Genomic DNA, 26246 nt, shown 5'->3' on the forward strand with positions numbered 1-26246 from the left:
AGCTAGTTAGTGTCTTATTTTCATTTCAGCAGTGATCATCGTTCGAATCGAACGTCGCGTTTCGGTCGAAGGTCGCGTTTCAGTCGAATTCTTTGTACATTTCGAGAAGCACTTTGTTACCATAATTTCTAATGTCTTTGTTTTTGTAATCTTTATGTTTTTTATCCCATATAGATGGCATGTCTTTATAAAGTTTATGATTGAATAAGAAGATTTTAGTAGTAGGTACTTCCTTTTCCCTAGTCTGTAGCTGAGTCATTTTGAACTGAAATGCAATAACTAAAACAATAAAACATCCATCATACGCGTGTTCGAGTGCGTCGGTGGCGTGCCGACAACTGACCTTACACAGTAAGCGCTGAGCGCGCTAAAACCATTTACACTATGCGTTCTAGTGCGCTAGATAGCGTTAGTACGGCAGAGCACATGCGATTGCACTAGATTGGGTCACTAACTGGCTAACTGTCTTTACACTATACTAAATTAGTGCGCTAACTCAGCTAGCGCACTGCAAATTGTATAATGTAATGCCCGCTTAAATAAAAACAGCTGATTTCTTTTTAAAAAGATCTCTTTATTTTTCGTTGTTAAATAATACTTTTAGGTATAAAAAATAGTTCAGTATTTACATATACAGATCTAGAAATGACTTTTTAATATCTAAAATACTTACGACAAATTTAAAAATAAAATATGATATTACAAACGACTTTTTTGACACGTTAAACTTCCGAAATAATTTTAAACGTAACACACTCTTTGTACACTATTTGTACATGAATATAATGAATATTATGGCATTGAAATTGGTAAAAGCAGTTTCAATAGATAAAATAACACAGCTGCCGAAATAACGAAGACATATTATGCAAAAAGTACTAATACAATAGATACAATACCTACCGAAAAATATTCGAAATAAGGAACGCATATCAAGTTAGCAATTAAAATATAGAACGAAATCAACATCAAATTGGAAAACAAACGAACCTAAATGGCTAAGATACAGCAAATAAATATGTTACATTACGTATATAGTTAATTTCTCATATCAATAAAAAGTATTGAGATTTGCTTACGCCCTAAAGACGGCAGGGAACGCCAATACAGATGTAGTGCATAATTGTTTTCCATCGTATTTTCTCGGAAACGTTCGTATTTTTCATGCCACTTCAGTCAACCTCAGTACTTTTTGTACCGAGACTGAATGAAATAGCAAGAAACATTCTTGCGTTTCCGTGAAAATACGATGGAAAATAATTATGCACTACATCTGTACTTACTGTATTTACATCATCATTGATTAGAATGATCATTTCATAAAATTGCCTCATGATATATTGTAACATTTGTAACCAGTAGGGCAACATTTATTTGGCCTTTCAAATCAAACGTACAGTCGCCATCAGATATATCGGAGAGGCCAAGGTGCTCACAAATATCAGAAAACGTCTCTATTGTCATGGTGTTAGAGTGCGTGTTTAGAATTTTTAAGCATTTCAGCAGCTCCGATATTTTTGATGGCGACTGTAAAATCCTGGTCACGGCACCTACTTTTAATAACAATTTTTTTTTAAACTTTTATAAAGTTTTTCGCTTACAGGTACCTAGTGCATAATAATATTCCATCGTTTTTTTCACGGAAACGCACGAACGTTTCTTACTATTTCATTCAGTCTCGGTACAATAAGTGTTCCGTAAACAAAGTTTTGTACGGAACACTAACAAGGTTGGATGAAGTAGATGAAAATGAAAAATACGGACGTTTCCGAGAAAATACGATGGAAAACAATTATGCACTACATTTGTATTATAATCTCAATTAAAAACAAGTAATAAATAAGGAATGTTACTGTGATTTTAGAATCTACATCATAATATCATTTTTCACTCACCGATCTTGCCGAGTAAAGTTATTGTCGGCGTTTAAAGCAATTTAGTGCATAATATTATATAAGGGGTCATCCATTAATTACGTCACACCAATTTCTAGGTTTTTTGACCCCTCTCCCCCCCCCCTTGTCACACTTGGTCACATTTGGCAAACCCCTCCCCCCCTAATGTGACGTCACATTTTTTCTACGAAATCGCCAAATCGAATTAAGTAAGTACCTAAGTATTATTAATATTTTATCAAAATATTTTTGATGATATAAATATTAGTAATTTTATAACCCAAAACTGCTTAGGGAAGAAAATTAAACGATTAAAAACTATTTTCGTTTTAAAAACTTGTTATTTAAATGTACAGCGATATATAATTTAAATAAATTTTCGGTTACTGATGAAGTTAAAGTGACGTCACAAAGTATGTGTCTCCCCCCTCCCCCATGTCACAATATGTCACATTTTCTTGACCCCCTCCCTCCCCCTAAACGTGTGACGTAATTAATGGATGACCCCTAAGTTCTTAGTAGTAAGCAGATTAGGTCTATGTCTTGTCTGTATAGACCCTAAAATTTGAAGATGTCAACTATATAATACTTATAAAACACCAAAAATATGCCATCACAATTTCTGGAAATAATTTTAACAAAATGTTTTTATATATGGACGTTGACAAAGTATTATAAATCGAAACAAATAATTGGTAACAAAACGTATATGCAGTCTTTAAAACGATAATGATTTACTTGAATGAAGAGGAATATAATACATTGCCAACATGCACCACATTTGAGACTCTATTTACATGTAGCTTAAGAGCTAAATTTAATTACTAAACTAGAGCAAGATTCGACATTCATCTGAAAATAAAAAATATACGGTAAAACTTGAAAAAACAAGGTACAATAAAACCATTTCAGAATATCATGACATTCATGACAAATGAAAATCAATTAAATCAATTTAACTGTACAAATTGGTGGCTAAAGAGGCGAATGAAACAAATTTCTGAATGGAATTGATTGATGGATTAATAGAATAACCTACACAGAATAATAATAACATGGGGATAAAGAATTATTATTATTTGTATGTCTTTTCCAGTCCTTGTCTTTTTGGGAGGCGTACGTGGGGCCGAAGCCAACAGCGCAGAGGCCCTTTAAGACACTTTAATATTATTTGAATTAGCGACTTTGCTCTAAGATATAAATATCCGATATCGGATGTCGGATCACCCAACACTTCTCTTTTTTGTTTAAGATTATAATAAGAACAAATAGAACATTTAAATTTAAATAAACAATAAGTAAAAAAAACTAAAAGGCTCTATATAAATGTTTACTTCTTTGTGGTCGCATTGAACATCCAATAGGATCGGCCAATGCTCTAGCAGTGTTTTTGTCTACGTGGCCTCTGTGTATGAGCTATGGTGCCATTTTATTAAATCAATAACAAAATATGATTTAGTTACCATCATAGGGGTCCCAAGCCAGCCGTGGGCCGCGGCGGAGGCTCCGGCGTATCCGGTGTCGGCGGCTTAAATGTGCTGCCCTGTAATAGATATAGTTTCTTTTAATATGTGGTTTGTTCAATAACTAAAGAGGAGATATTTAAAGAGGAGGTATTTAGCCTTACAATGTTTTCTCGTATGTCCTAACTGCAGGCACTAATAACAGTGTTATACTGAATTACCACCAAACCAACGTGGACTCCACAGTACTAACTGTAGGTAATTCCACAAATTAACCATAATTTCGTCATGTGAGAGTCAATTTTGGAACTACCCGACACTCGAAAGTGACTCCACATTATTGGAATACATCTTACACCGTACAACCAATGCCAAAATCCAGCCATCTCTTTTCTCACTCTAACAAATGTAAGACTAAAAGTTTGTGAGGCACAAAGTGGGCACTACTTGGGCGAGCGAGTACGAGCGCTTTTGAAGTTACCGACAATGGTCGAAAGTGCAGCAAGCCGAGCCGAAAAGTACATTGGCGAAGTCCATTCATGGGAGTTAGCAGTATACCTATGTGTAGGGGCCATTAAATGAGGTTTTACCTGGAATCCTAAGGCAGCTTCCAGCGGCGTGGGCGAGTCTCCGCCGAGCGTCGCGTAGTCGCCAAACCGCTCTGTGGCGCGACTACCTTGTATCGTCGCGTACGTGTTGTCCGCCTGTACACATCATAAATGAATAATATTTGTATAAAGAAGGGTAAAGGATAAACTAAGGTGGCCAAATATTTTATAACACATCCATGGTAACAATTAAGTTGTGTGCCAGTTTGGCCGTCATTATCTATTTGACTAGGCGTGGCTCACTCAGCGATTTCATCGCTTTGCTACAGGCTACAGGTATCTAAAAGTACATTCATTCCACACCAAATTTGGTGGCTAGCCATAAGTCGCGCGTGGCGCTGTCGCCACCTAGCGGCCATATCAGTCCTGATCGTAACAGACGCGCTTTGTTAGAGAGTGAGTCTTCTGTACCTAGTACTATTATTTATTCTGCGATTTGACGCTGACTGGAACATATCTTTCTAAATTTCGTTCCTGGGGTGCTCTTGTTTATCATATGATCGTAATTTCTTCTCCAGCCGGATGCTGTCTTACTGAGCTTGTTGTTACTCATTAAATTAAAAGTGCCTTACCTGTGTTTATTGATAATAGTACGTCTATTCTGGATCCCCACAGAATCACTCCATAGCGAAGCCACGAATATGCGTAAGCATAGAATAAGTGGTTGGGCACCAACCTGTGGGGGCTCCACATTGCCCTGCTCCGCCTGGTCTCCAAACACGTTCATAGTTAACTCCTGCTCCTCATATGGCCGTAGCTTGGTCTCCAGCCACAGAGGGTTCTCTGTGGTGCTGAGCTCTTCTAATATCCGCCGTCGGGCGAGGCTGTCGCCCTTGCTGGACTGGAGGGATGGCGGGGGGATAACCCTGGAAAGAGGGTTTATGTAAGTGGTCTAAATAAATATAGTTATGTTATATATCCTTAGAATATTCTAAAGGTAACTTGAAGACCTGATAGTTCTGTAAAAACGATTAGGTTTTATATTTCCTTTTGCAATCATGTGTACAAAGAATATTATCTTGGGAATGTATATCTTTGGGTACATCTTAGAAACACTAAGATTAATTCTGAAAAAGGAAACCTTTGGTTCAGAGAAAGCCGTATTTGGCCTTTTTATGTAGTGTAGAAACACAACGAGTATTGTAAAGGAGAAAGGTTCATATGACTAATATTAGTTGGACACTTACCAATGTTTTAAGCAGGCACAGACAACGATGAATGTGACGATGCCGGTGAAAAGCACTATCAGTAGAGCTATCAACGCAGCTAGTGCTGGGTCGAAACTGTCAGGCGCTGAAATAAATGAAAATAAAAACTTTTCATTCTAAACTGAAGTTGCAGTGCCGTTGAAGTAGGTATGGAAAATTTCATAGTTCTCTCAAGATCTAAATATTATATAATATGTGGTTCTCTGCTGAGTGATGTTCATCAGTCCGTCAATTGTGATTGGTGACACCGGATTTAAGTAGTTTCAGATAGAGCTGACAAGCTAACAGCCAGATTCACAGTCGAGACACGAAATTTGATAAAAGCCTATTAAAATAAGGCCACCAAATAGCCTGTGCCTTTTTACTTGTGATACAGCAAAACAGAGGGTAAGAGTAATGTTTAAGCAGTCTAGGCATATCTATGTTGTATGTAGATGCCGCATAAGGGCCTCCCCAGATATATAATAAGAGCGAAACAGTTGTCGATCGGCTCGGCTCGTATCGGCCGGCGCCTACTTTTCGCTCTTATTGCGCAGACATAAAGCTTTTTCCTATCGGCATTTGCCGATTGCGCGTCAATATATCTGGGGAGACCTAAATTCCGGTAACTTATCCCTGATGAGTGACAACAGGATACCATCATATATGCTACAACCCTGCTAATTGGCCAGGTCTATTGACCTTACCTACCTACCTACCTTACCACCTTAACCTTATACCTTTAGCAGTAGCGCTGGCTGCCGTGAGCGTTTCAACGCCGTACTCCTGGTACACGTCTTTGAGCTCATCGTACTTGGAGTCCACAGTTTCCAGAACCCTTTCCACGGGCAGGATCTGGTATGAAGCTGGGTCTACGGGTAATAGGTGAATTTCACACCTGAAAAGAATAGGGAGGAAGTTTAATTGTCAGATGTTTTATTTAATAAAATAAATAATAAATATTGGTGGGCGTCTTACACAGGTCAACCTAGCCCCAAACTAAGCAAAGCTTGTACTATGGGTGCTAGGCGACGATAAACATACTTATATAGATAAATACATACTTATATACATAGAAAACACCCATGACTCAGGAACAAATATTGTGTTTATCACACAAATAAATGCCCTTACTGGGATTCGAACCCAGGACCATGGGCTTAGCAGGCAGGGTCACTACCCACTAGGCCAGACCGGTCGTATTTATAAGTACGTCACAGAGAACATCACAGAATTTGTATATATATCAATTAATCGTTCTAAAGTATTTGATTGCGTAGAACACGCAGTGTGACTCGGTTTTAAATTAGAACATTTGCCTGAAAATGTTCTGAATTTCATCTTCTAAAGGGATAATAAAATCCCCTAGGTATAAAACAGAAAAAACGTCGTAAACAAAGTCTAATCCTAATATAACTATAGTATGAGTAAGAGTGTCACAGGGTTCAATAATTAGATTTATTATTGTTATATTTGGTTCATTTGAGAGGTTTGAAGGTACTTACCAATCATCGTAGAGTCTATCAGCGTGCACCAGGTGCAGCCTCCGGGCGGGCACCAGCAGGGCTCCGCTGGCGGCGGCGAGGCGGCGCCGCACGCCCGGCTCTGGGCGCGCGCAGCCGCGCGACACCACCATGCGGATGAGCGATGACCGGTCCGTTATCCATATCTGGAAACACGAAGAGAAGTTGTAACCTAACAAACAATATTTGGGCTATTTACCAATTCCAGCAGGACTATATTCAAAGCGTCTGGAAGATTTCTTTGCATTATTTGCACTTAATTCCTAGGTTCTACGTCAAACGCTTGAAGTAAGCTTGCAAAACTTACGTAGACTTGCGCTTTCGCTTCTCTATGAGGCGGGGCGAGCTCACGTGCGATGATATCCAACACGAAACGGTCTTGGTTATATTCCGCCATGTAGCCCGCAGTCATTAGCACGCCTGCAGAATAGAAAATTAATAAAGAATAGTAAGGATAAATTGACATAAGCACTGTCCACCACAAATCAATTACTGACAATGTCAATGGTCAAAAAAATGGACTAGATTAAGACTCAGACCATGCCCTTGTCTATGTCAAAAATGTAACAGAGGAATAAATAAATAAATATTATAGAACATTTTTACACAAATTCACTAAGCCCCACGGTAAGCTCAAGAAGGCTTGTGTTGTGGGTACTCAGACAACAATAAGAACAAACAAACAATAAAAAGTAAAGAAAAAAAAAAGTGAGAGAGAGAGTAAGAAAGTGGGAATATTTACTCGACGCAGTTCCAGTACATGCCATCTTGAAACTTAAGCCATTGTCAATAGAGGTGACAGCAAGGTGTCATCTATTGGGCATTAACATGTCGCGCACTAGTACGTATACCTTACCTGCGCGCGAAAAGTTAGACGGTAACACCTACTGATATCACACCAATTACTTAGCACCACATCGAGAAGAGCACAGACTCAGAAAAAAAAGAAAATAATAATATTATCTCACCTTCTTGCGTAACGTTGAAAGGAGACGGCACTACGCTTCCACTAGACTTTGAAGCACCGAACTTGTACAGGTTCGAAGCAGCTACCATGTACACCAAAGTTCCGTTCTCTTCTAGATCCGGGTCTTCAGCTGCTACTGAGAGGATGGCCTCGTTGACGCGCGCCGTGTGTTTTATCGCTAGAAAAAACAATAACATGCTTTAAGTTCAGATGCTTAGCTTAGCGTACTCTGATTCGGCAAATAATAAAAGCTTCTTGGAAATGCGTCATGGAAAAGGTTGACGAATATATCCCCTTCCTACTTCCACTTTCGTGTCCCGATTTACCGTTGTTTACATTTTTTTTAAATAACAGTTGATTTTTAAACTGAAAGTATGTAATATATTATTAACGTTGAATGTCGACTGTCATCCACTACCGCTATCCCCTAAATTAAACTTTCTGTTTAATCCTACCGATTGCGCCATGTTATGTTTAGTAATAAAACCACTTGCTGCTGATACTGAGTTTTTATTTAAAATATTTTTTAGAATAGCTTTTACAAATTAATGTCTTCAAACAACAAGAATCTATCAGTGAGTCTTCTATCGCTAACCAGAATGTTACCCAGTTCATTCATCTTAAACTGCGTCTGTACTTAACAAATACCGCTCGCTGTCACTGTTACTTTCACATGTATTGAGTCATTCAGTCTGTAGTTACGTTTGGTTGCATACATTACACTGCTCTACTTGTACTAACCCACGATTGACGACCACACACATACAGCTTGGCAAAAAAGAGTAGAAATTAAAAAGTGGCAACACTGTAGTGTCGTCTCTTTCAAACCAATTAATATAAGAAAACGGAACGACACTACAGTGTTGCCACTTTTTAATTTCTAGTTTTTTTTGCCAAGCTGTGTGAAAGGTTAATAATAATCTCACCTGCATAATATGTCTTTTCTGGGAATTTTGGCTCATTGTCATTCTCGTCCAAGATCTTGATCTTGACGGACGCGACGCTGCTCCCCTGGCCTTCTGTACTGTTGTCCACTGAGTTAAAATCGGCGGCCGCTCTTTCTAAGATTGGGTTGTTGCTGGCGTATATTGTTAGGGAGTATTCGGGTTGCTTTTCTCTGAAAAGAAATATAATGTCTGATAAACCATTTTTATGTAACCTATCTTAGGACCTAAATCCAAATCATTTATACGTCACTCTAATATGTAAAGGCTACACCATAATATATAGTCTGCCATTTTCTGGCTTAAATCAGATTGACACTTTACTCCAATAAATAAAGGACTTGTGCTGCCCCCTGCAGTTCTATTACCACGCTCCTTACATGTATACGTGAGTATATAGGTCAGGAAATGAATGCTCAAAAAACGTTGTAGAGGGAAATGCTAGGAACACAATTTTTGACTCCGTAACTTTGTTTAGACTAGTTAGGAGGAGAACATATCAAAAGTCCCCGGCTGTAGCCCCGGTGCTGCGGGGTAGAGGGGGGTAAGAAGGTCAAAGTTTTCGGTTTTTCATTGATATCTTGGAAACTTTGCATCTTAGCGACATGACTACTAAGACAAACCGAAAGCTCATAAAATTAGTTACAAGTTTTATCTAGTCAAGTTTTTCGATATCTTGAATAGTTTTTGAGATACCCGCTCTTGAAAGTTTATTTAGGGATTTTAATTTTATCTTGATATCTACATCAGTGATGCTGTTAGGCCATGTTTGGTATCATTTTCGTATAAATTGGGGGTGCTGAATTCATTTATGGTATCACATTGACACTATTCCGAAGTAAAACCAAAATTAAAAAAAATGTATTTTTTTAAATCCCTCTTCACGTTTAAACCGCTGAACCAATTTCGTTGAAATTTGGTATAGAAATAGTTTCAGTCTCGACACAGGACATAGGATGGTTTTTATAACCAAAAGCATCTTTTGAGGATGTGAAAAGTGGGGTGGAAGTTTGTATGAGGAGTCAATAACCGCTGAACCGGTTTAGGTGAAATTTAGGATGGTATACATCTGTGATTTAGATGAAAATGATACCTAACATGACTTCAAACTTTACCTTAAGCAGTATTTACCTCAGGAATTCAGTTTCGTCGACGAAGTTGAATTCCCCCCATACTCCATTTCACAACTTTAAAGGATGATTATTGAGATAAAAAGTATCTTATGTCCTGTCTTGGGACTCGAAATATCTGTATACCAAATTACAATTAAATCGGTTGAGCGGTTTAAGCGTGAAGAGGAATTAAAAAAAAAAGGTATTTGTTTAAAGTTTATATGTTTTTTCTAAGGAATGGTGTCAATGTGATACCAAAAATGAATTCAGCACCCCCGATTTATATGAAAATGATACCAAACACGGCCTAGCAGCTTCACTAATGTAGATATCAAGATAAAATTGAAAGCCCTAAATAAACTTTCAAGAGCGGATATCTCAAAAACTATTCAAGATATCGAAAAACTTGACTGAATAAAACTTGTAACAAATTTTATCAGCTTTTGGTTTGTCTCAGTAGTCATGTCGCTAAGACGCAAAGTTTCCAAGATATTAGTGAAAAACGGAAAAATGAGACCTTCTTTCCCCCCTCTCCCCCCCAGCACCGGGGCTACGGCCGGGGACTTTTGATATGTTCACCTCCTAACTAGTCCAAACAAAGTTACGGAGGCAAAAATTGTGTTCCTAGCATTTCCCTCTATAACTTCTTATTTCTTGGCCTAATACGAGTATAATAAAGACATTTTCTCCAAAATACCACACACTGTCTGACTTGATAACCCCTGGATGATCATCAAGCCTTTCTGAAAAAAAAACTGCCCTCTTTGGAAAATCAGGGTGTTCCCAATAAAAATAAACAATCAATAAAAAATACACATATGCCGAAGAATTGAGAATCTGTGTTTTAAGGTCGTTAGAAAGACGAATACATGTATACAAAGAGTAAAGTAAGTATAATAGGTAAAGAGAGCCCTCTTGAAGCATTTTATGGAAACTCATTTGAAAGCGCCATCTCTGATTCTCCCCCGAAACTAACTAAGTATGTATGTGTGAGTGTACAACTACATATGCATCCATACGTGTACTTTCGTCCCACATAATATTAGGTCTACTTGGTCGGTTTAAAAGTCCATTTTTTGATTGGTTTCTTGTAACAAATAACTGTAATTGTTTACAAGAAGTCAAACAAAAAATGTACTTGTAAACCGCCCAAGTAGACCTAATATTATGTAGAAAAGGTTTTAAAGAGTGGAATGAATATAACAGAAACATAATAGTAAGTAATAGTAAAGTATTTTATTGCCTTCAATTTGGTATATACAGATAATATAGTACCTATTAATAGCAGGAATCTACCGCTTGCAGCTTCTGACTCTATATCCATTGTCTAAGCAGGTACCTCCATAATATGCGCTCCAGTTCCTCCCACGACGTGTCTTTAGCGGAATCAAGACGCACGATTTTTTGCAGAATGTCATAGAACATGCTTGTCGTGACCAAAATTAAAATTGCACTATTATAGTTTCGAACTTATACACAGGTCCTTTTCATCGCTATTTGCAGTCAGCGCTAACGATGGAATTTTTCATTTTTCGTTCGAGAATATCTAAACCTCCCGGCATTTTCTTGAGCACTATTAAAATTTTTAAACCTGTTGTAATATTGGGAGGCTAATTTCCCTATTTTCGTATTTAATGCTTGCTCCATTTTTACTCGGTTACACTTTAAAATTAATAGAGAATAATTATCTTATATAATTTGTTTACGACATTTATTTTGGTCTGACAAGTAAACAACAGTTGCTAAGTAACCAACATTATAAATAAAGAAAGGTGTTGACAAACTAGGTATGTAACCTTCTCAATGTTGTATTCATGCCTTAAAATTGTATCAATTTTATAGTGACACATCTAATGACGTAGTTTGCATAATCGGAAGTCTGCTTTACGCAATTTTTCTTTCTTTCTAAATTGACGCCATCATCCGCCATCTTTACTGACGTTAACTATGTTCCGAGTGTCCCCCCCCTGCATGTATAACTCACCTGTCGAAACTGACGTTAGCTCGGATGACACCCTTGATCCTATCAAGCGTGAAGGTCCCGTCCTCATTTCCCTCTAGTATGTGGTAGTACACCTTCCCATTTTCACCAGAGTCGTTGTCTACTGCTTTCACAGTGCCTGTCAAACAAGATCTTTATTAGAGTAGTGTTTTTGTGGGGGAGTTTTCCAAATATCTCCAAAAAGGTCTAGAAGTTCATTTTTCAAAAAATATTTCTTTACACAAGCTAAAAACAGCCAAGACCCATACATTTGGTACATATTATATTTTTAAGTAATTTAAGCACTTGTCAGGGATCAGCAGAAATAACTGACCCCCCCCCCTCACCCGAAAACAAGTTTCTATACAGGAGGGTTAGTTATCTCTGCAGTTTACTGTATATTTGCGGGATTAATATCCGCTTCTTACCGACAATATCTCCAGCAGGCAAGTTCTCCTTAATGCTAAACTGATAGCTGGGAGACGAAAATCGCGGTATATTATCATCATCATCAGCCAACACCACCGTCAGTATCATCAGGCTCTCGAACTGAGCGGGTGTTCCGTTATCCACGGCTGCTATCGCCAACTGTGAAAACAGTATTTAATTACATTATTGCTCAAATTGTATAATTATTTCTCTATTTAAACATTGTTGCAAACATTAGGGTTGTCCACAACACGGACAGGCCTAGGAATGAGATGCTGTATACTATTCACTTTTTCTACAATAGTCCCAATGCCTGCTGCGACCGGTTCATGGGTGTTTATTGTTGCGCCTGTGAACGGGTTCCAGCAGGCGTTCTACATGACATTTAAGCTCTCCAAGGGGCCTCTACGTGTTGGATCTATATCCCCACGCAAGCCTATCAAAAGACCGGGATTTGTAGGCCCGTGAATTCCAAAATGGATAAACAACACGTCGCTGTCCACTGAATATCCTAGTCACGGCACCAATAAAATTATCTAACTTTCATAATCTAGTTATTCAGCCGTTAATAACTTAAAGTGGTAGTGAACTTAACTTGCGGGCCTCAATGTCGTTGAAATTCGTTTATCCCTACACGTCACTTTGCCGTCAACGAGTCAAAATTTAATGAAAACATTTAAATTTTATGAATGTGACGGCTGGAGTGTCTCAAAATAAGAAAAACATTCAATTGATCAGTTTCCACTCACCATATATTCCGACTGATGCTCCCTATCCAAGAACGTCTTAGTCCTCAGCTCCCCAGTATCTCTGTCCAGACTAAACTCCGGAGTTTCGCTAACTCTCTGATTATCCACTTTAAGGTAGTACGACACGCGACCGTTTTCCCCGCTGTCTTCGTCGGTCGCTTTTATGGTGGTTATGAGGTAGTCCGCTTGAGCTGCATTCTGAAAGAACAAACATTAATAACAAGTTTGAACAAAACCAAAAGGTCGTAAAAAGCAACGATTTCAGATTTGAATTTCATTGGAGCACGAAACGTCGTGCAAGATAAGCTAAGTTAGTTTTTACAATTTTCGCATAGGTAAAATCTACGAGATCCTTTGATTATTTCGATGTAGAATAAAATCTCGCCCGGCGATGGGGCGAATTTTAATTTTTCATTTATTTCAAACTATATTAGACCGCTTTGCACACAACAAACAAACTCATACCTCAGGTATCTCCAACTGCCTTTGCTCAGGCGGCGGCAGCACAAACTCCGGACTATGCTTGTTGACGCTGAGCACTGTAATGTCCACCCTCGCGGACGCGGCCAGACCGGCGCCGGCGCGGTCCGTGCCCGACACGGTCAGGTGGTACGTCGTGTTGCCGACCACGGGACGAGCGGGGTAGATGATGCCGGTTATTGGGTCAACGGAGAAGGTTCCTGAAAGATAAAAACGTATTTGGATAAAGTGAACAAGCCGGCCTGGTAAGAAGCCAAATATAGAAGAAAGTTAATAAGTTAATTAATGATGATGAATCGGGCATATGATGGACGGAGCTTTTCTCGTGATAATGTACCCATCGTTTTTTATCAAAGTGCGATTGCAAAAGACGGAAATACGTTTTCACATTGTCACGTAAATCGCACCCCTACTAAGTTTCATCATTCACGTACGACAAGTATAATTGTTAAATGGCTATCATGTTCAGTTAGTCCAAGTGGTGACAGTGACAGTGAAATAATAAGTCACAATTCGGAACATTCTTCTTCAGTTTTTTCTTACCAGGCACGCTCTGCTCCGTGATCGCATACTCCACTTTCCCATTGAGTCCCTCATCCTTGTCTTCAGCAGAGACTTGAAGGATAGCAGCCGGTGGGTTCAACTGCAAGTTTTCTGAAATGGTGCCCTTGTATACGCTCTGGGCGAAGACGGGGGCGTGGTCGTTGATATCTAGCACTTTTATGTGGAGCTGAAAAAACAAAAGAAGTTTTAAACACGGATAAGAATACATACTAGTATACGCGGTATGAAGCAGTGGTGGCCGAGTGGATATGACGTCTGACTTTCAATCCGGAGGTCGCGGGTTCAAATCCTGGCTCGTACTAATGAGTTTTTCGGAACTTATGTACAAAATATCATTTGATATTTACCACTAGCTTTTCGGTGAAGTAAAACATCGTGAGGAAACCTGCATACATCTGCGAAGAAATTCAAAGGTGTATGTGAAGTCCCCAATCCGCATTGGGCTAGCGTGGGGACTATAGCCCAAGCCCTCTCCCGCATGAGAGGAGGCCTGTGCTCAACAGTGGGACGTATATAGGCTGAAATGATGATGATGATGATGATGATACGCGGTATGCTGTTAAACCGCGGACGTACATGTAACATGAAGCGCATGTTACGGCGTAGAGAATACAAGGGATTTGAGCACCGTACACCAAGTCCGTTCCATCCATTGGCCGCCGCGCTGCTCGCCCCATTAGTCGCGCCACTCGATCTTTTACTTTGTTCCACAAGTTTGCTCCTTATCAAAGGAAACTGACGTGACTCCTTACGAGTATCCGGTTCATATGCTGATATTTTATTTCTATTACAGAAAACTTGAACACTGGTAGATTTTTGTTTGCTCACAATAACTCGAAGCCATATTTATGTCGGTAGTAACTTTTCTATAAAAGCCCCTTCAGTCACGGTGACCACTCCCAAAAGGTCGTCCATGGGAAATGGGACCCCCCTTAATACCTAATCCAGGTACTTTTGTGCAAATTGTTTAATTGTTATTGTGTTAAATTAGACTAAGAAGAAGTGCATACTCACAGGTACGCTGCTACTCTTCTGTTTCGTGGGCGGTGCGTCATCGCTCGCCACGGCTCGGAGCCAGATGTCGCTAGTAACTTCTCTGTCGATATCAGCTCCTTCAGCCACGGTGACCACTCCAGATAATTCATCGATGGAAAATAAGTTGGACAGTTCACCGGTAAGGCTGTAGCGGACTTGGCCGAATTCACCTGAAAAATTGGGAAATTACTATTTTGATTACTTACTTACAGACTAAAAATGAAAAATAAAAAGTATTCGAGGGCGCCACTGAGCTAACCAAGAATCAGCATTCACATGATGAGCGAGTTCGCTGATTTAATACCGTCATGTGTCACTATACCCGGGATAACGCGAGGAAGATGATGTGACATTATAATCGTTATGTATGGAAATAATCCCGCTTTAATTTGCATCTGTCATTCTCATACATTCTTACCTTTCGAAAGGCGTTGACACGTATCCACGGTTTTATTTCAATTTTAATTCATTCTTACCTTCATCGTTATCCACAGCGCTGACAGTGACAACGCTTGTATGCGCGGGCGCATGTTCTTGTAAGCTAGCATCGTACTGCGGCGCGGCGAATACTGGCTCTTCGTCGTTGGCGTTTTCCACCTGGAAACCAAATATCGTACAGATGTATGTAGTGCATAATTGTTTTCCATCGTATTTTCTCGGAAACGTACGAATGAGAGACCAAGGAAACAGTCAGTGAAAATACTGGAAGAGCGTAAAACCTCAACACATTGACGTGCCAACGGAAAGTCTGCGGGGACGCCATAGTGTCACCAGCCTTAGTGTCTCCGCCCCATCTGGTCCTGTGCTTATTGGACAGTCATGTTGGCTAGACTCAGCGGGCATTCTTTAACGTCCAATGGCCTGACTTATTTGGGCTAAGTAAGGAAGTTAGAACCCATAATCATAAGTTCAATGAAAGTATTAACTTACGTGGACTATGACTTGTGCGGAGCCGGATCGTTGTGGGACGCCAGAGTCGTATGCTACCAGAGTGAAGTTGATGGTGCGAACTGTCTCGTAGTCTATACGCTGTGTGGATTTCACAACACCTGTAAATGTATTATTAGTTAGTAAGTAAGGTTGACATAATCCTCGATGTCAAGGATCATAGTATTGATCGAGCGTGAGCGACAGACATTTCCCTTCCTGAAACCGAAATAAGTCAATAATCTGTTCGTTAGGTACATGTAAGGGTACCACCCTTATAGTCCGTTTATTTTAGCATTAGAAAGAACTTGGCAGAAGTTAGCTTGTGGTTCTAAATCTGGCAATTTTAGCGGTAACAATTTGAAATAAATTACGTAGGTTGTTCCATAAGTCTTGCAAAAGTGTAACTTCTTATTAAGCTTTTTCAAAATAAAAACCATCACTGTTAATACACTTATGCATGCGTTCCAACCATGTATCAAATATGACCTTCCACCGCTCCTTTGTGACAGTGGCGCAGGCTTCATCCCATGCACTCACTAGCTCGTCATCAGTTGCAAACCGTCGTCCTTTTAATTGGCTCTTGATCAGCAGGAAGAGACCAAAATCGCACGGTGCAAGGTCGGGGTTATAAGACGGATGGTACAACACAGTAAGCCCCGATTGCTCCAAAAACTCCCGAGTTCTAATCGCACGATGAGCAGGAGCGTTATGATGGTGGAGGTGCCAACTGCCCAGATGAGGGATCCAGAGAGAACATAACTTTTTAACTTGTAGGTCTTCGTGTAAAATTGAATTAAGTGTTGATGCACTAATGTGGAGAATGTCCTCAATCTGCCTGCACGTAATTCGCCTATTAATAGTTATCAGTTTTCTAACAGCGTCTATGTTTTCTTGGGTCCTGCTTGTAAAGGGTCGGCCCGGTCTTTCGTCGTCGTCTAAATTATAGTTGCCTCTTTGAAATTCCTTGTACCACCTGAATACGGTAGAAAGGGAAGGGGACTCTTTACCAAAGGCACCGAACATTTCCCTCGTGGCACTCTTGGTAAAATAATCCACGTTTGAAATTATAATAGAAAATCACTCTGTACTCGCGGTTACCCTTTTCACAATTGTTTCGATCTATTTACCGACTATCACTGCTGGCAGGCCCAACAAACACATCATGTAAGAACTTGTAATTAGTGGCAGATAACCATACGCTCAGTCATACATGTCAAAGCTTGTTAGATTCCTTCCATTGCAAGACTTATGGAACAGCCTACGTATATGTATTGACCATGCTACATTAGATAACTCAATAATTATTAACAATTAACGAGCCTGATAAAAACTGCACGCTTGCTTCTGCGGAGTTCTTTCTAATGCTAAAAAAAACGAACTATATATGTACTAATTCCACATGCCCAATTTCTTGGTCTAATGTCATTGCGTTTAACTCTCTCGTTAAACAAGATGTGAGACAAAGATACTGGATAGATGGAATACCCTTATGAACGTGAATATCAATTAAACTATTTGAAAGTAACCTGTAACATTGTCAATCTGGAAGTACGGGCTCGGTGGAGATATAACCAGCGCAGAAATGGGCGTCTCTTTATCCGTGGCGGTGTATTTGTTGAGCACCGTCCCAATTGGCTGCTCTTCTACTAAGTACTCTTCATAAGTAGGCTGGGAGAATGTAGGGGCGTGGCGGTTGACGTCCACTATGGTGATGATGAGTTCACCTACGGAAAAAACAAGTGATGATTGAGTCGACTTCCAATGTAAGATAATTGAAAGAGAGTTGAACGCCGAATTAATAAAAATCTTTCGTTACTTTGGCAATCTTTTTGTATTTCTGTATTCTGCTGTATTTAATAACATGAACATTGTTTGTTATTAGGTACCTATTTTAATTTAATTTGTTTGACATGCCTAGAATTAGTTTGTTATTTTAGAATAAGAATTGCTGTGCCCTTACCGGGTCCATGACACTGTACTAACTAGTAATTATTACTTATTATAATATACCTTTATGGGCTTTATGTAACAACATGGAAATTCAATACACACAATAAACAATAAAATAAATGTTTGAATACGGAATGAGGTTCTTCAAAAAATTAGTTTAGGTATAAGATATTCAAGGATTTGCAAAGCAGTTGCGTCACCCTTGCCTATAATGTAAGCGTAGGTATACCATTAGACCACACCGGAGATGGCAGGACGAGCTTGACGCCTTTGCTAGAGACTGGTGGGAGACAGGGGATAGGGATACGCGGAGGAATAGGAGGGAGGCCTTTGCCCAGCAGTGGGACAATATGGGCTCGTAATAATAATACCATTAGAATCCTAGCTGTAACTCCGATACATTTTCACTCACAGACAAAACATCCGCCAGACTGAGCATAGTCGCGCTACCCCCTCTGCCACGCATACGGTAATTTTACTCCACGTTCGAGTCGAAAGTGTCTTAGTGTGACGTCCGTGTCTTTGAACGGACCAATCACGGCACGGGACTTCGCTCACCTCGTCCCGCGCACCCCCGCATATTTGGCATCATCGGTTGCATGAAATAAATGCTCTAAACTCGGTCTAGAGGATGTTTTCACTTTACGATTGAATTGGAGCTAATGATTACTGATGCTCGCCGCGGCTACAACACCAGTTTTGGTAACCTACTAAGCAAAAACTTAAACTGTAATCTAACGAGTAAAATCTCACCATCAGCCTCCTGCAGCGGGTTGGCCGAAGCATCAATAACTGTGACAGGCAGCGACAGAACTGCCGCCCGGCTTCTGTCTAGTCGCTGAGACACTATCACGCTGCCGTTTGATAGAATGGAGAACCATGAGTCGAAAATGCCTTCGTCTGATACCTGAAAAAAATTCTCAGTCCTTGAAATAGGTAAGAAATTTACTCTATCCTTTTGCAAAGGGTTTTGAGGCCATTCAATGGGGACCATTCAAAGGAAGTTTTTGACAGTGGACATTCTGCGAGTGGGTAATTATTCGCACAATCTAGCAGGAAAGTCTAAACTTATGTATGCCCACTTTTATTCATTGCTTATAATTATTTTATCTTTTGGTAACTTAGAAGCGGTATCACGGTCGCATTTTTATCACCTGTTATGGCATGCGTCACTTTCTCACTTACATATTTGTTAGAACGTGACAAGCATGGTGACAAATGATAAAGAGCCGACCATCTTAGCCCTACAGAACAATCACTACATTTAGGACCCATAGCATTATAGCCTTTTTCTGCATCATCACAGACCTCAGTGCGTTATAGCGGGTGTGGCCTGTAATATGAACAAAAAATTAAACTATAGGCTGTACTCCTCATACTGATCAACATTTGTTCGGCGACTTTTAAAATAACTTGTAGACGCAATGTATTGCGAATTTTGTTATGTTTAATGCGTGACAAGCAACGTCAATCACAATGATATTGGCGTGGCGATGGCGTCCATTGAAGATAATATTTATTTTGTATAAAAAATAGGGAGTCTAAATACTTCATAATTTTTAAAAGTTGTTGAACACAAGTATCACCATTATTTGCTCGTGTTATAGGCCACACCCGGTATGGTTTTTATACAAGTCCTCTCTAGGAAAACCTATCAAAATTATTATTATCCTCACCTCTTGTCCATTCTTATCCACAGCTTTAATCATCTTATTCCTCGGCAGTTCATAGACCAGCTGCTCACTATCTGTTATATCAGGGTCCATGGCCACGAGGTTATGGACTACGGTTCCAAGTTCCGCATCAGCTGAGACTTCAGCCCGTTGTATGGTGGGGGTGAAGTAGGGTTTCTTGTCGTTGACGTTGCTGACGTGGACGGTCAGCTCGGTAGTCCCGGTGTGGCTTGGCATGCCTATAAAACAATAAGTTAGACATTAGTCTTCGATTAAATGCACGTTGTATGGTATATAGAACGAAACTTCACGCAGCGTTCGGCGTCAAACTTTGAACGGGGGCCCGTTTCTCAAAAGCTTGTAACTAGTAATACAAGTGAAAGTTCTTTTCTAACAAAAGCTGTCAAAACGTGACATCCGCTCGTATTATGGTTTATGGTTTAAGAATTTATTTCTCCAAAAGAATTATAATTCACTTACATCAGAGAAATACAAACAAACATTATGTACATTATTTACAAAGTGCACGAATAACATAAAATATAATCTAAAACTAAACAAAGCAGCTTATTTATTTTAAAAGTGGGTATTATACAGTGCGAATCGGCAACTGGTAACAGTACAGTGAAATTGTCACCGCGCGAGCGCGGACGGACCAGACTGTCGCGCAGTCCAGCGTAACGTGACCTAGACGTTAATAAAGTGAGCGCGCTAAAGATACGAGTTTATAATGGTTGGTCCGCGCGGTCAACATGTCCTCCGAGCTCGCCCAACAGTTGGCGATAACAGTCCTACAGCATGCAATGGGGTTATTACGTGTTAACTTTCAATCGCTATGGCGTCCTACGCGCCGATAGCAATTATTATATAATGTTATTTAAGTTATTTGTTAAAATTATGTGTATTTATTTAATTTTGCGATTTATAATTGTGTGTTAAGTATATAATTATAATTATTATTTTTTATTTGTATATTTTATTATGTTTATTTAATTTTTTTTTTTTTTTTTTTGCCGGTAAACTCGAGGGCATGTCGAGGGGGCAGTATTATTAATTATATGTATATATATAGATGCATTTGTCAAGTAATTCATATCAATTCATTTTTTATTTAATTACATAATTGCTGTAAGTTTGTTTAAGTATTTATATTCATAGGTATAATTAAATTATATTGGCGTTTTATAATTATAATTATGTGACTTATGTGAATTCGGAATCATCGATTAAAATGTGATTTTTTAATTGTTTCTTGTATATAGGAAATGATTTTGTTTCTTTTACTTGGTTAGGTAGTTTATTATATAACTGTGCGCCCTCATACATTAAGTTTCTTTTGCCATAGTATACTGTGCGCGGTGCTTGAAGACATATATCATTGGGTCGCCTTAGTAAGCGTTTTCTCACTTGAACTTTTGTTGTAAATGATATTTGTGTGTGAATTTTTTTATTTAGAATTTTTCGCACTAAGACACACGTATTATATTTATATAGTTGGGACAGTGTCATCAATTGGGTTTCTTTGTATACTTTTTTAGTTTGTGTTAGGTAGTTATAGTTAAAGAGAAGTTTTATGATTTTGTTTTGTGCTCGTTGCAATGGTTTTATGTTTATTTTCGCTGCACATCCCCATACCTCAATCAAATACTCTATGTGGGATTTTATCAAAGAATTGTAAACAATATATCGTACCGATTTTGGAAAACATTTTACTGAACCTCTGAGCATAGCCATAAGAGATGACAATTTAGACTGAAGTTTCTCAATATGTGGCTTCCACGTTAAACGACTGTCCAATATTAGACCAAGATATTTTTCGGATTCTACTCGGGTGAGTACTTGATTGTCTATAGTCAAAGGTTGAGAGTGAGTTGTTTTCTTGTTTTTAGCACTGAAGATTATATAATTAGTTTTAGTAACGTTTATAGTCAGTAAATTTGTTTGGAACCATTCTTGTAGGGTATTTAGATCCTCTTGAGCTTGGCTCAGTACGGTTGTTACATCGCTACCAAAATAAAATAAGCTTGTGTCATCGGCATACAATGAAATTGACCCATTTAAATTTAAGTTAGTAATATCATTGATGTACGTAAGGAAAAGCAGAGGGCCTAAAATCGAGCCCTGAGGAACGCCGTAAGTAATTTTTTCAGGAGCGCTTTGATTTTCGCCAATTTTTACTATTTGGTATCGATTAGTCAGGTACGACTTTAGAATGTTAGCAGCAGCGTCCTTTATACCAATTGCACATAGTTTTTTTAGCAATAATTTGTGACTTATTGTATCAAAGGCCTTACGCAAATCGATAAATACGCCTAGAGCCAGTTGTTTTTGGTCTATTTTGTTTTTGATATTTGTAATGAGATCTATACAAGCAGATAGGGTATTTGATTTAGGGCGGAAGCCATATTGCTTGGGAGATAAAAAGTTTATAGTTTGCAGATATTGTTCCAGACGGGTATATATTACTTTTTCTATGATTTTCGAAATAACTGGGAGCACCGAAATTGGCCGGTAATTACCTGCGTCGGTTTTACTTCCAGATTTAAATATTGGACTAACTTTAGCAATTTTGAGTGAATCTGGAAATGATCCAGTCTTTAGGCAATCGTTTATACAGTTCGTTAGTTCATCCAAAATAAGGTTTTTGATAGATTTTATTGATTTACAAGTGATACCATCCAGTCCTGTACTTGTATTTGAATTCAGGTTATCAATTATCATTCCAATCTCGTGCGTATTTGTAGGTGAGAATTCAGATAGCTCCGATGAACTAATGAACGATGAAACGTTAGGAGATTGATTATGATATTGCGCGGGTATATTATTTGCAAGAGTAGGCCCTACATTAGCGAAGTAATGATTGAAGTAGTTACATATATCGGTAGGATCTGAAATATGACCATTATCTGTTTCAATTTTTTGAGGTGGGCTACTGGTATTTTTACTATTATTGCTGAGTTCTTTGATTAATGTCCACATCTTTAGGGGTTTATTTGAACATTTCTGGAACAGATTTTGGTAATAGTTGCTTTTAGTGGTTTGGATGCTACGTTGTACTTCTCTTTTTTTAAGTAAGTATTCTTCTTCTGCTGCTTCATCATGTTCTAATCTTCTGTGAGTGTATCCAAGTTGATTTCGTTGGTTTATGGCGTCTATGATATCCTTATTGATCCAATCTCTTCTTGGTGGGTTAAGTATTTTCGTTTTTATTGTTTTACTCTTTCTGATCCCTTCTGTGATGATTTGCTCCAGTTTAAAATACTCACCATCACATCCGCTGACATTGGCTGCTTGTAGTTCACTATTAAGTTTGCTATAGTCGATTGCTTCATATTGGACTTTTTTATTTTTTATTGGCTTAAATTTATGCACTTCGAAATATAGCTGTTTATGATCAGAAATCATGGTTTCCACGACTGCGAGGTGACAGGGGATATCTTTAATATTAGAGCAGACATGGTCTAAAATAGTTTTTGTGCTTGATGTCTCTCGAGTACAGTAAATTGGCTCAGTTTTATTAAGTATATTATAGCCATTTTCCAGTAACATGCGTTTGTAGGCTAAAGTAGGTCGATTTCGCTTAAGGAGATCATAATTAAAGTCTCCGAAAACCAGTGCTCTTTTGCGTGCTAGCAACTGCTGTGAGTATGTCTCTAGAAAGTCTTCGTTATTTGTTCTCTCAGGTTTATATACTGCACCGATGTCCAAAGAAAATTTGTTTAAGTGTATCCATAAGTAGTGATTATCATTTTTACATGATCCTTCGATAAAATTATGTTTGAGATTGTTGTGGACAAATATTGAAACTCCTCCTCCTCTTCCGTTGTTTCTATAATTGTAATAGTGTGTGTAGTTTGGCAGCTGTATCCTCTTGGCTTCGGTTTCGGACTTTATCCAAGTTTCAGTAACTATAATCACATGTATTTTGTTTGCTGTAGATTCTGAAATAGCCCTTAGCTCATCAAGTTTACCGGGTTTTACTATGCTTCGTATGTTAGTGTATAGGAATGTCAAGGCCTTGATATCTTTTGTAAGATTGTGGTAGCTATTTGATATTTGGTATGTGATTTTTACGTTGTTCATGGCAGATTGTGTTTCGGTGGAATTTTGGCTGTGTAGTTTTTTGGAATTGACTCAACTATTTTCGGGACGCCTTTGATGTACTTGATAATTAAGTTTGTCTCACCGTTATCAGTTCTGCGTTTTAGTTCATCTTTTAGGTTTTGCATTGTTTTTTTCTGGAGTGGGGTTTCGTCGTAGTAAATTTTAACGTTTGGCTTTTCACTGTGTATTGCTGACCGGTTCCGTAAGATCAATTTCGCTGTGTCTGAAGATGTGAAACACGCTTTTATTGGACGAGTTTTTCCTTCAGCAAACTTTCCTAGCCGTATTACTTTTTGGGGTTCAGGATGCTCAGGAACGACAGAATTTGTAATTTCACTGACTTCGGTGATGTCATGGCGGCGTCTCTCTTCGATGTTGTTACTTGTAATTTCGCTTATACCACATATAATTATATTTTTCTCCCTTTCCGATCGCTCACGAACTTCAGTGATCATATTATCGAATGTAACTGTTCCACTAGATTGTGTGGATATAGATCCCTTAAGCTCTTGGACATCACATTCTAAGGTTTTAAACTTTTGCTCAGTATTTTGGTTAAAGTTAGTTATGTTTATTAAATCTTGTTTGATTTTGTCTTGTTCTTCTGCTAATTTTTCTGTTGTAATCTTAATTTGGTTAATTTGGTCCTTTATTTGCGATACATCCTGAGATATGGTGTTCAACTGCTTAGCTTGGGTGGCAGACATAGTTGTAAGCATTGCCATGATTTTCGACTCAAAATTTTCAAATTTTGTGCAAAAGTCATCGTCAGGCTGTTTTCTTTTATTTCTCATTGTTATTTGTTGTGTTTCCATATCAGTGGGTTTAAATGCGCTAAGGTTTAATTCAAGTTGTGACTCACCAGCCGCAGTAAAGCCAGTTGCTATCAGTTGATTGCTATCAGTATACGTATTTGGTCCTTGCTCTGGCGGTGCTTGTGGCGTTAGGTGGCTCATCTTTTTAAAGGCGGGTACAACCGCGGTGCGTACGATGCTGGTTCACTTTGAAATGTTATAAGTCACGTTAACACTTTGGACAATAATAGTCCACACTTTGCGGCAGTTAAGGTCCCTTTTACTTTGGTCACTATTTAATAAATTTAATATTTTCTAGTAACACGTCCGCTTCGTACACTTGCGCTCTCGGCTAATCTAAATAAGTATTACAAGTTACAAGCTTGTGAGAAACGGGCCCCAGCGCCTTAATTAAATACTTAATAGTCAACATTTATAGCGAAACTGTACTTTTCGGGTTCATGCTTTTAAATTGATTCGAATCTAATTTATAGGTAGGTTTAGTACAAGTAGGAACCCTGGTTTACAGTTTACACTAGAATCTAGTCTGCTTTGATTACATGCATGTTTGCCTAGTAAAGTTAGAACTAACAAGCCTGTTAGCCGACGCCACTGAATATTTACTGATTCCTCGTGGATTCCTAATAGTTGACTACGGAACCCTAACTCACCAAGATCAGCAGCAAAAATAGTTATCCGATAGGTATTCCGCTTGTCATAGTCTAATTTAGACGACACAGTCACAACCCCAGTCACGTTGTCAATGGCAAAGGCGTCCAACGCGCTTGCTGTATGTACGCCACTGGCTATATACTGATTCCTAGTGTTTAGTTCACTACAGAACCCTAATAAGGGTAATATAAAGTTCATTTCACTTACCAAGATCAGCAGCAACAATCGTGATCCGATAAGTATTCCGCTTGTCATAGTCCAGTTTAGAAGAAACGGTCACCACGCCAGTGACATTGTCAATGGCGAAGGCGTCCAACGCACCCTGCTGTATGGCGTATTGTAGCTCGGCGTTGACGCCACTGGCTATATACTTATTCCTAGTGTTTAGTTCACTACAGAACCCTAATAAGGGTAATATAAAGTTCATTTCACTTACCAAGATCAGCAGCAACAATCGTGATCCGATAAGTATTCCGCTTGTCATAGTCTAGTTTAGAAGAAACGGTCACCACGCCAGTGACATTGTCAATGGCGAAGGCGTCCAACGCGCCCTGCTGTATGGTGTATTTTAGCTCGGCGTTGACGCCACTGTCGAGGTCTGTGGCGCGGACCGCTGCTACTTCCGTGCCTGGATAAAAAGTGAAAAGATGTTTAAGTCAAAGTCAAAATGTTCTTAAATCAATTCCAATATTCATTACAAATCTCATCTTAATATTTAAAAAAAATGTTTAACTTAAAATTGTTGATACAATCGAATCTGAGTGAAAATTCTATAGCTATTATTGGAATTTAGCGAGCAGCATTCAAAAGGGTTTTTTCGTATTAAATGACGTAAGTAATACATACCGGGTGGAGCATCCTCCGAAATATCTGCTTCGTATTTGTCTTGGTCGAACTCTGGCGCATGGTTGTTGACGTCACGGATGTTGATTTCAACTTTACATGTCGCGTTGTGCACGCCATCTGTTGCCTGGGAAAACATTCAACGTCTTAAAAGACTAGAAACTACAAACGTATTTATAGAGTAAGTAATCTAATTAATCTATCGTTTCTACCGTCATCGGTCGTCGGCGTTCGTTTTTGACTCACTGAAAACCCTACCCATTAAAATTAGTAGGCACGGTAGAAAAGACATTTTTATTTCGTATACCTATTAGGCCAAGCAATGAGAAGGTATAGAGTGAAA

General features: G+C 38.8%; 2 protein-coding genes across 2 annotated transcripts in view; both read right to left on the bottom strand.

Moving 5' to 3' along the window:
• The window catches only part of LOC134674253 (scavenger receptor class B member 1-like), a 254420-nt gene that overhangs the window by 87460 nt on the left and 140714 nt on the right, over positions 1-26246 (bottom strand). The gene's annotated exons all lie outside the window — the stretch shown is intronic.
• Positions 2390-26246, bottom strand: part of LOC134673475 (cadherin-87A) — a 66689-nt gene continuing 42832 nt past the window's right edge. Inside the window, exons 16-38 of the mRNA XM_063531473.1 lie at positions 25907-26030; positions 25497-25688; positions 19494-19729; positions 18571-18724; positions 17394-17591; positions 15868-15986; positions 15414-15534; positions 14917-15107; positions 13882-14068; positions 13324-13538; positions 12859-13056; positions 12109-12268; positions 11684-11819; positions 8570-8760; positions 7645-7821; positions 6984-7096; positions 6659-6822; positions 5894-6051; positions 5154-5259; positions 4643-4832; positions 3949-4062; positions 3359-3438; positions 2390-2747 (exon numbers count right to left, since the gene is read on the bottom strand). Coding sequence (XP_063387543.1) covers positions 3361-3438; positions 3949-4062; positions 4643-4832; positions 5154-5259; positions 5894-6051; positions 6659-6822; positions 6984-7096; positions 7645-7821; positions 8570-8760; positions 11684-11819; positions 12109-12268; positions 12859-13056; positions 13324-13538; positions 13882-14068; positions 14917-15107; positions 15414-15534; positions 15868-15986; positions 17394-17591; positions 18571-18724; positions 19494-19729; positions 25497-25688; positions 25907-26030 — 3522 coding nt within the window. The 3' untranslated portion in view covers positions 2390-2747; positions 3359-3360. The remainder of the gene's footprint in view (positions 2748-3358; positions 3439-3948; positions 4063-4642; positions 4833-5153; positions 5260-5893; positions 6052-6658; positions 6823-6983; positions 7097-7644; positions 7822-8569; positions 8761-11683; positions 11820-12108; positions 12269-12858; positions 13057-13323; positions 13539-13881; positions 14069-14916; positions 15108-15413; positions 15535-15867; positions 15987-17393; positions 17592-18570; positions 18725-19493; positions 19730-25496; positions 25689-25906; positions 26031-26246) is intronic.

Source organism: Cydia fagiglandana, chromosome 2, assembly GCF_963556715.1.
Source record: "Cydia fagiglandana chromosome 2, ilCydFagi1.1, whole genome shotgun sequence".
Classification (NCBI taxonomy): domain Eukaryota; kingdom Metazoa; phylum Arthropoda; class Insecta; order Lepidoptera; family Tortricidae; genus Cydia; species Cydia fagiglandana.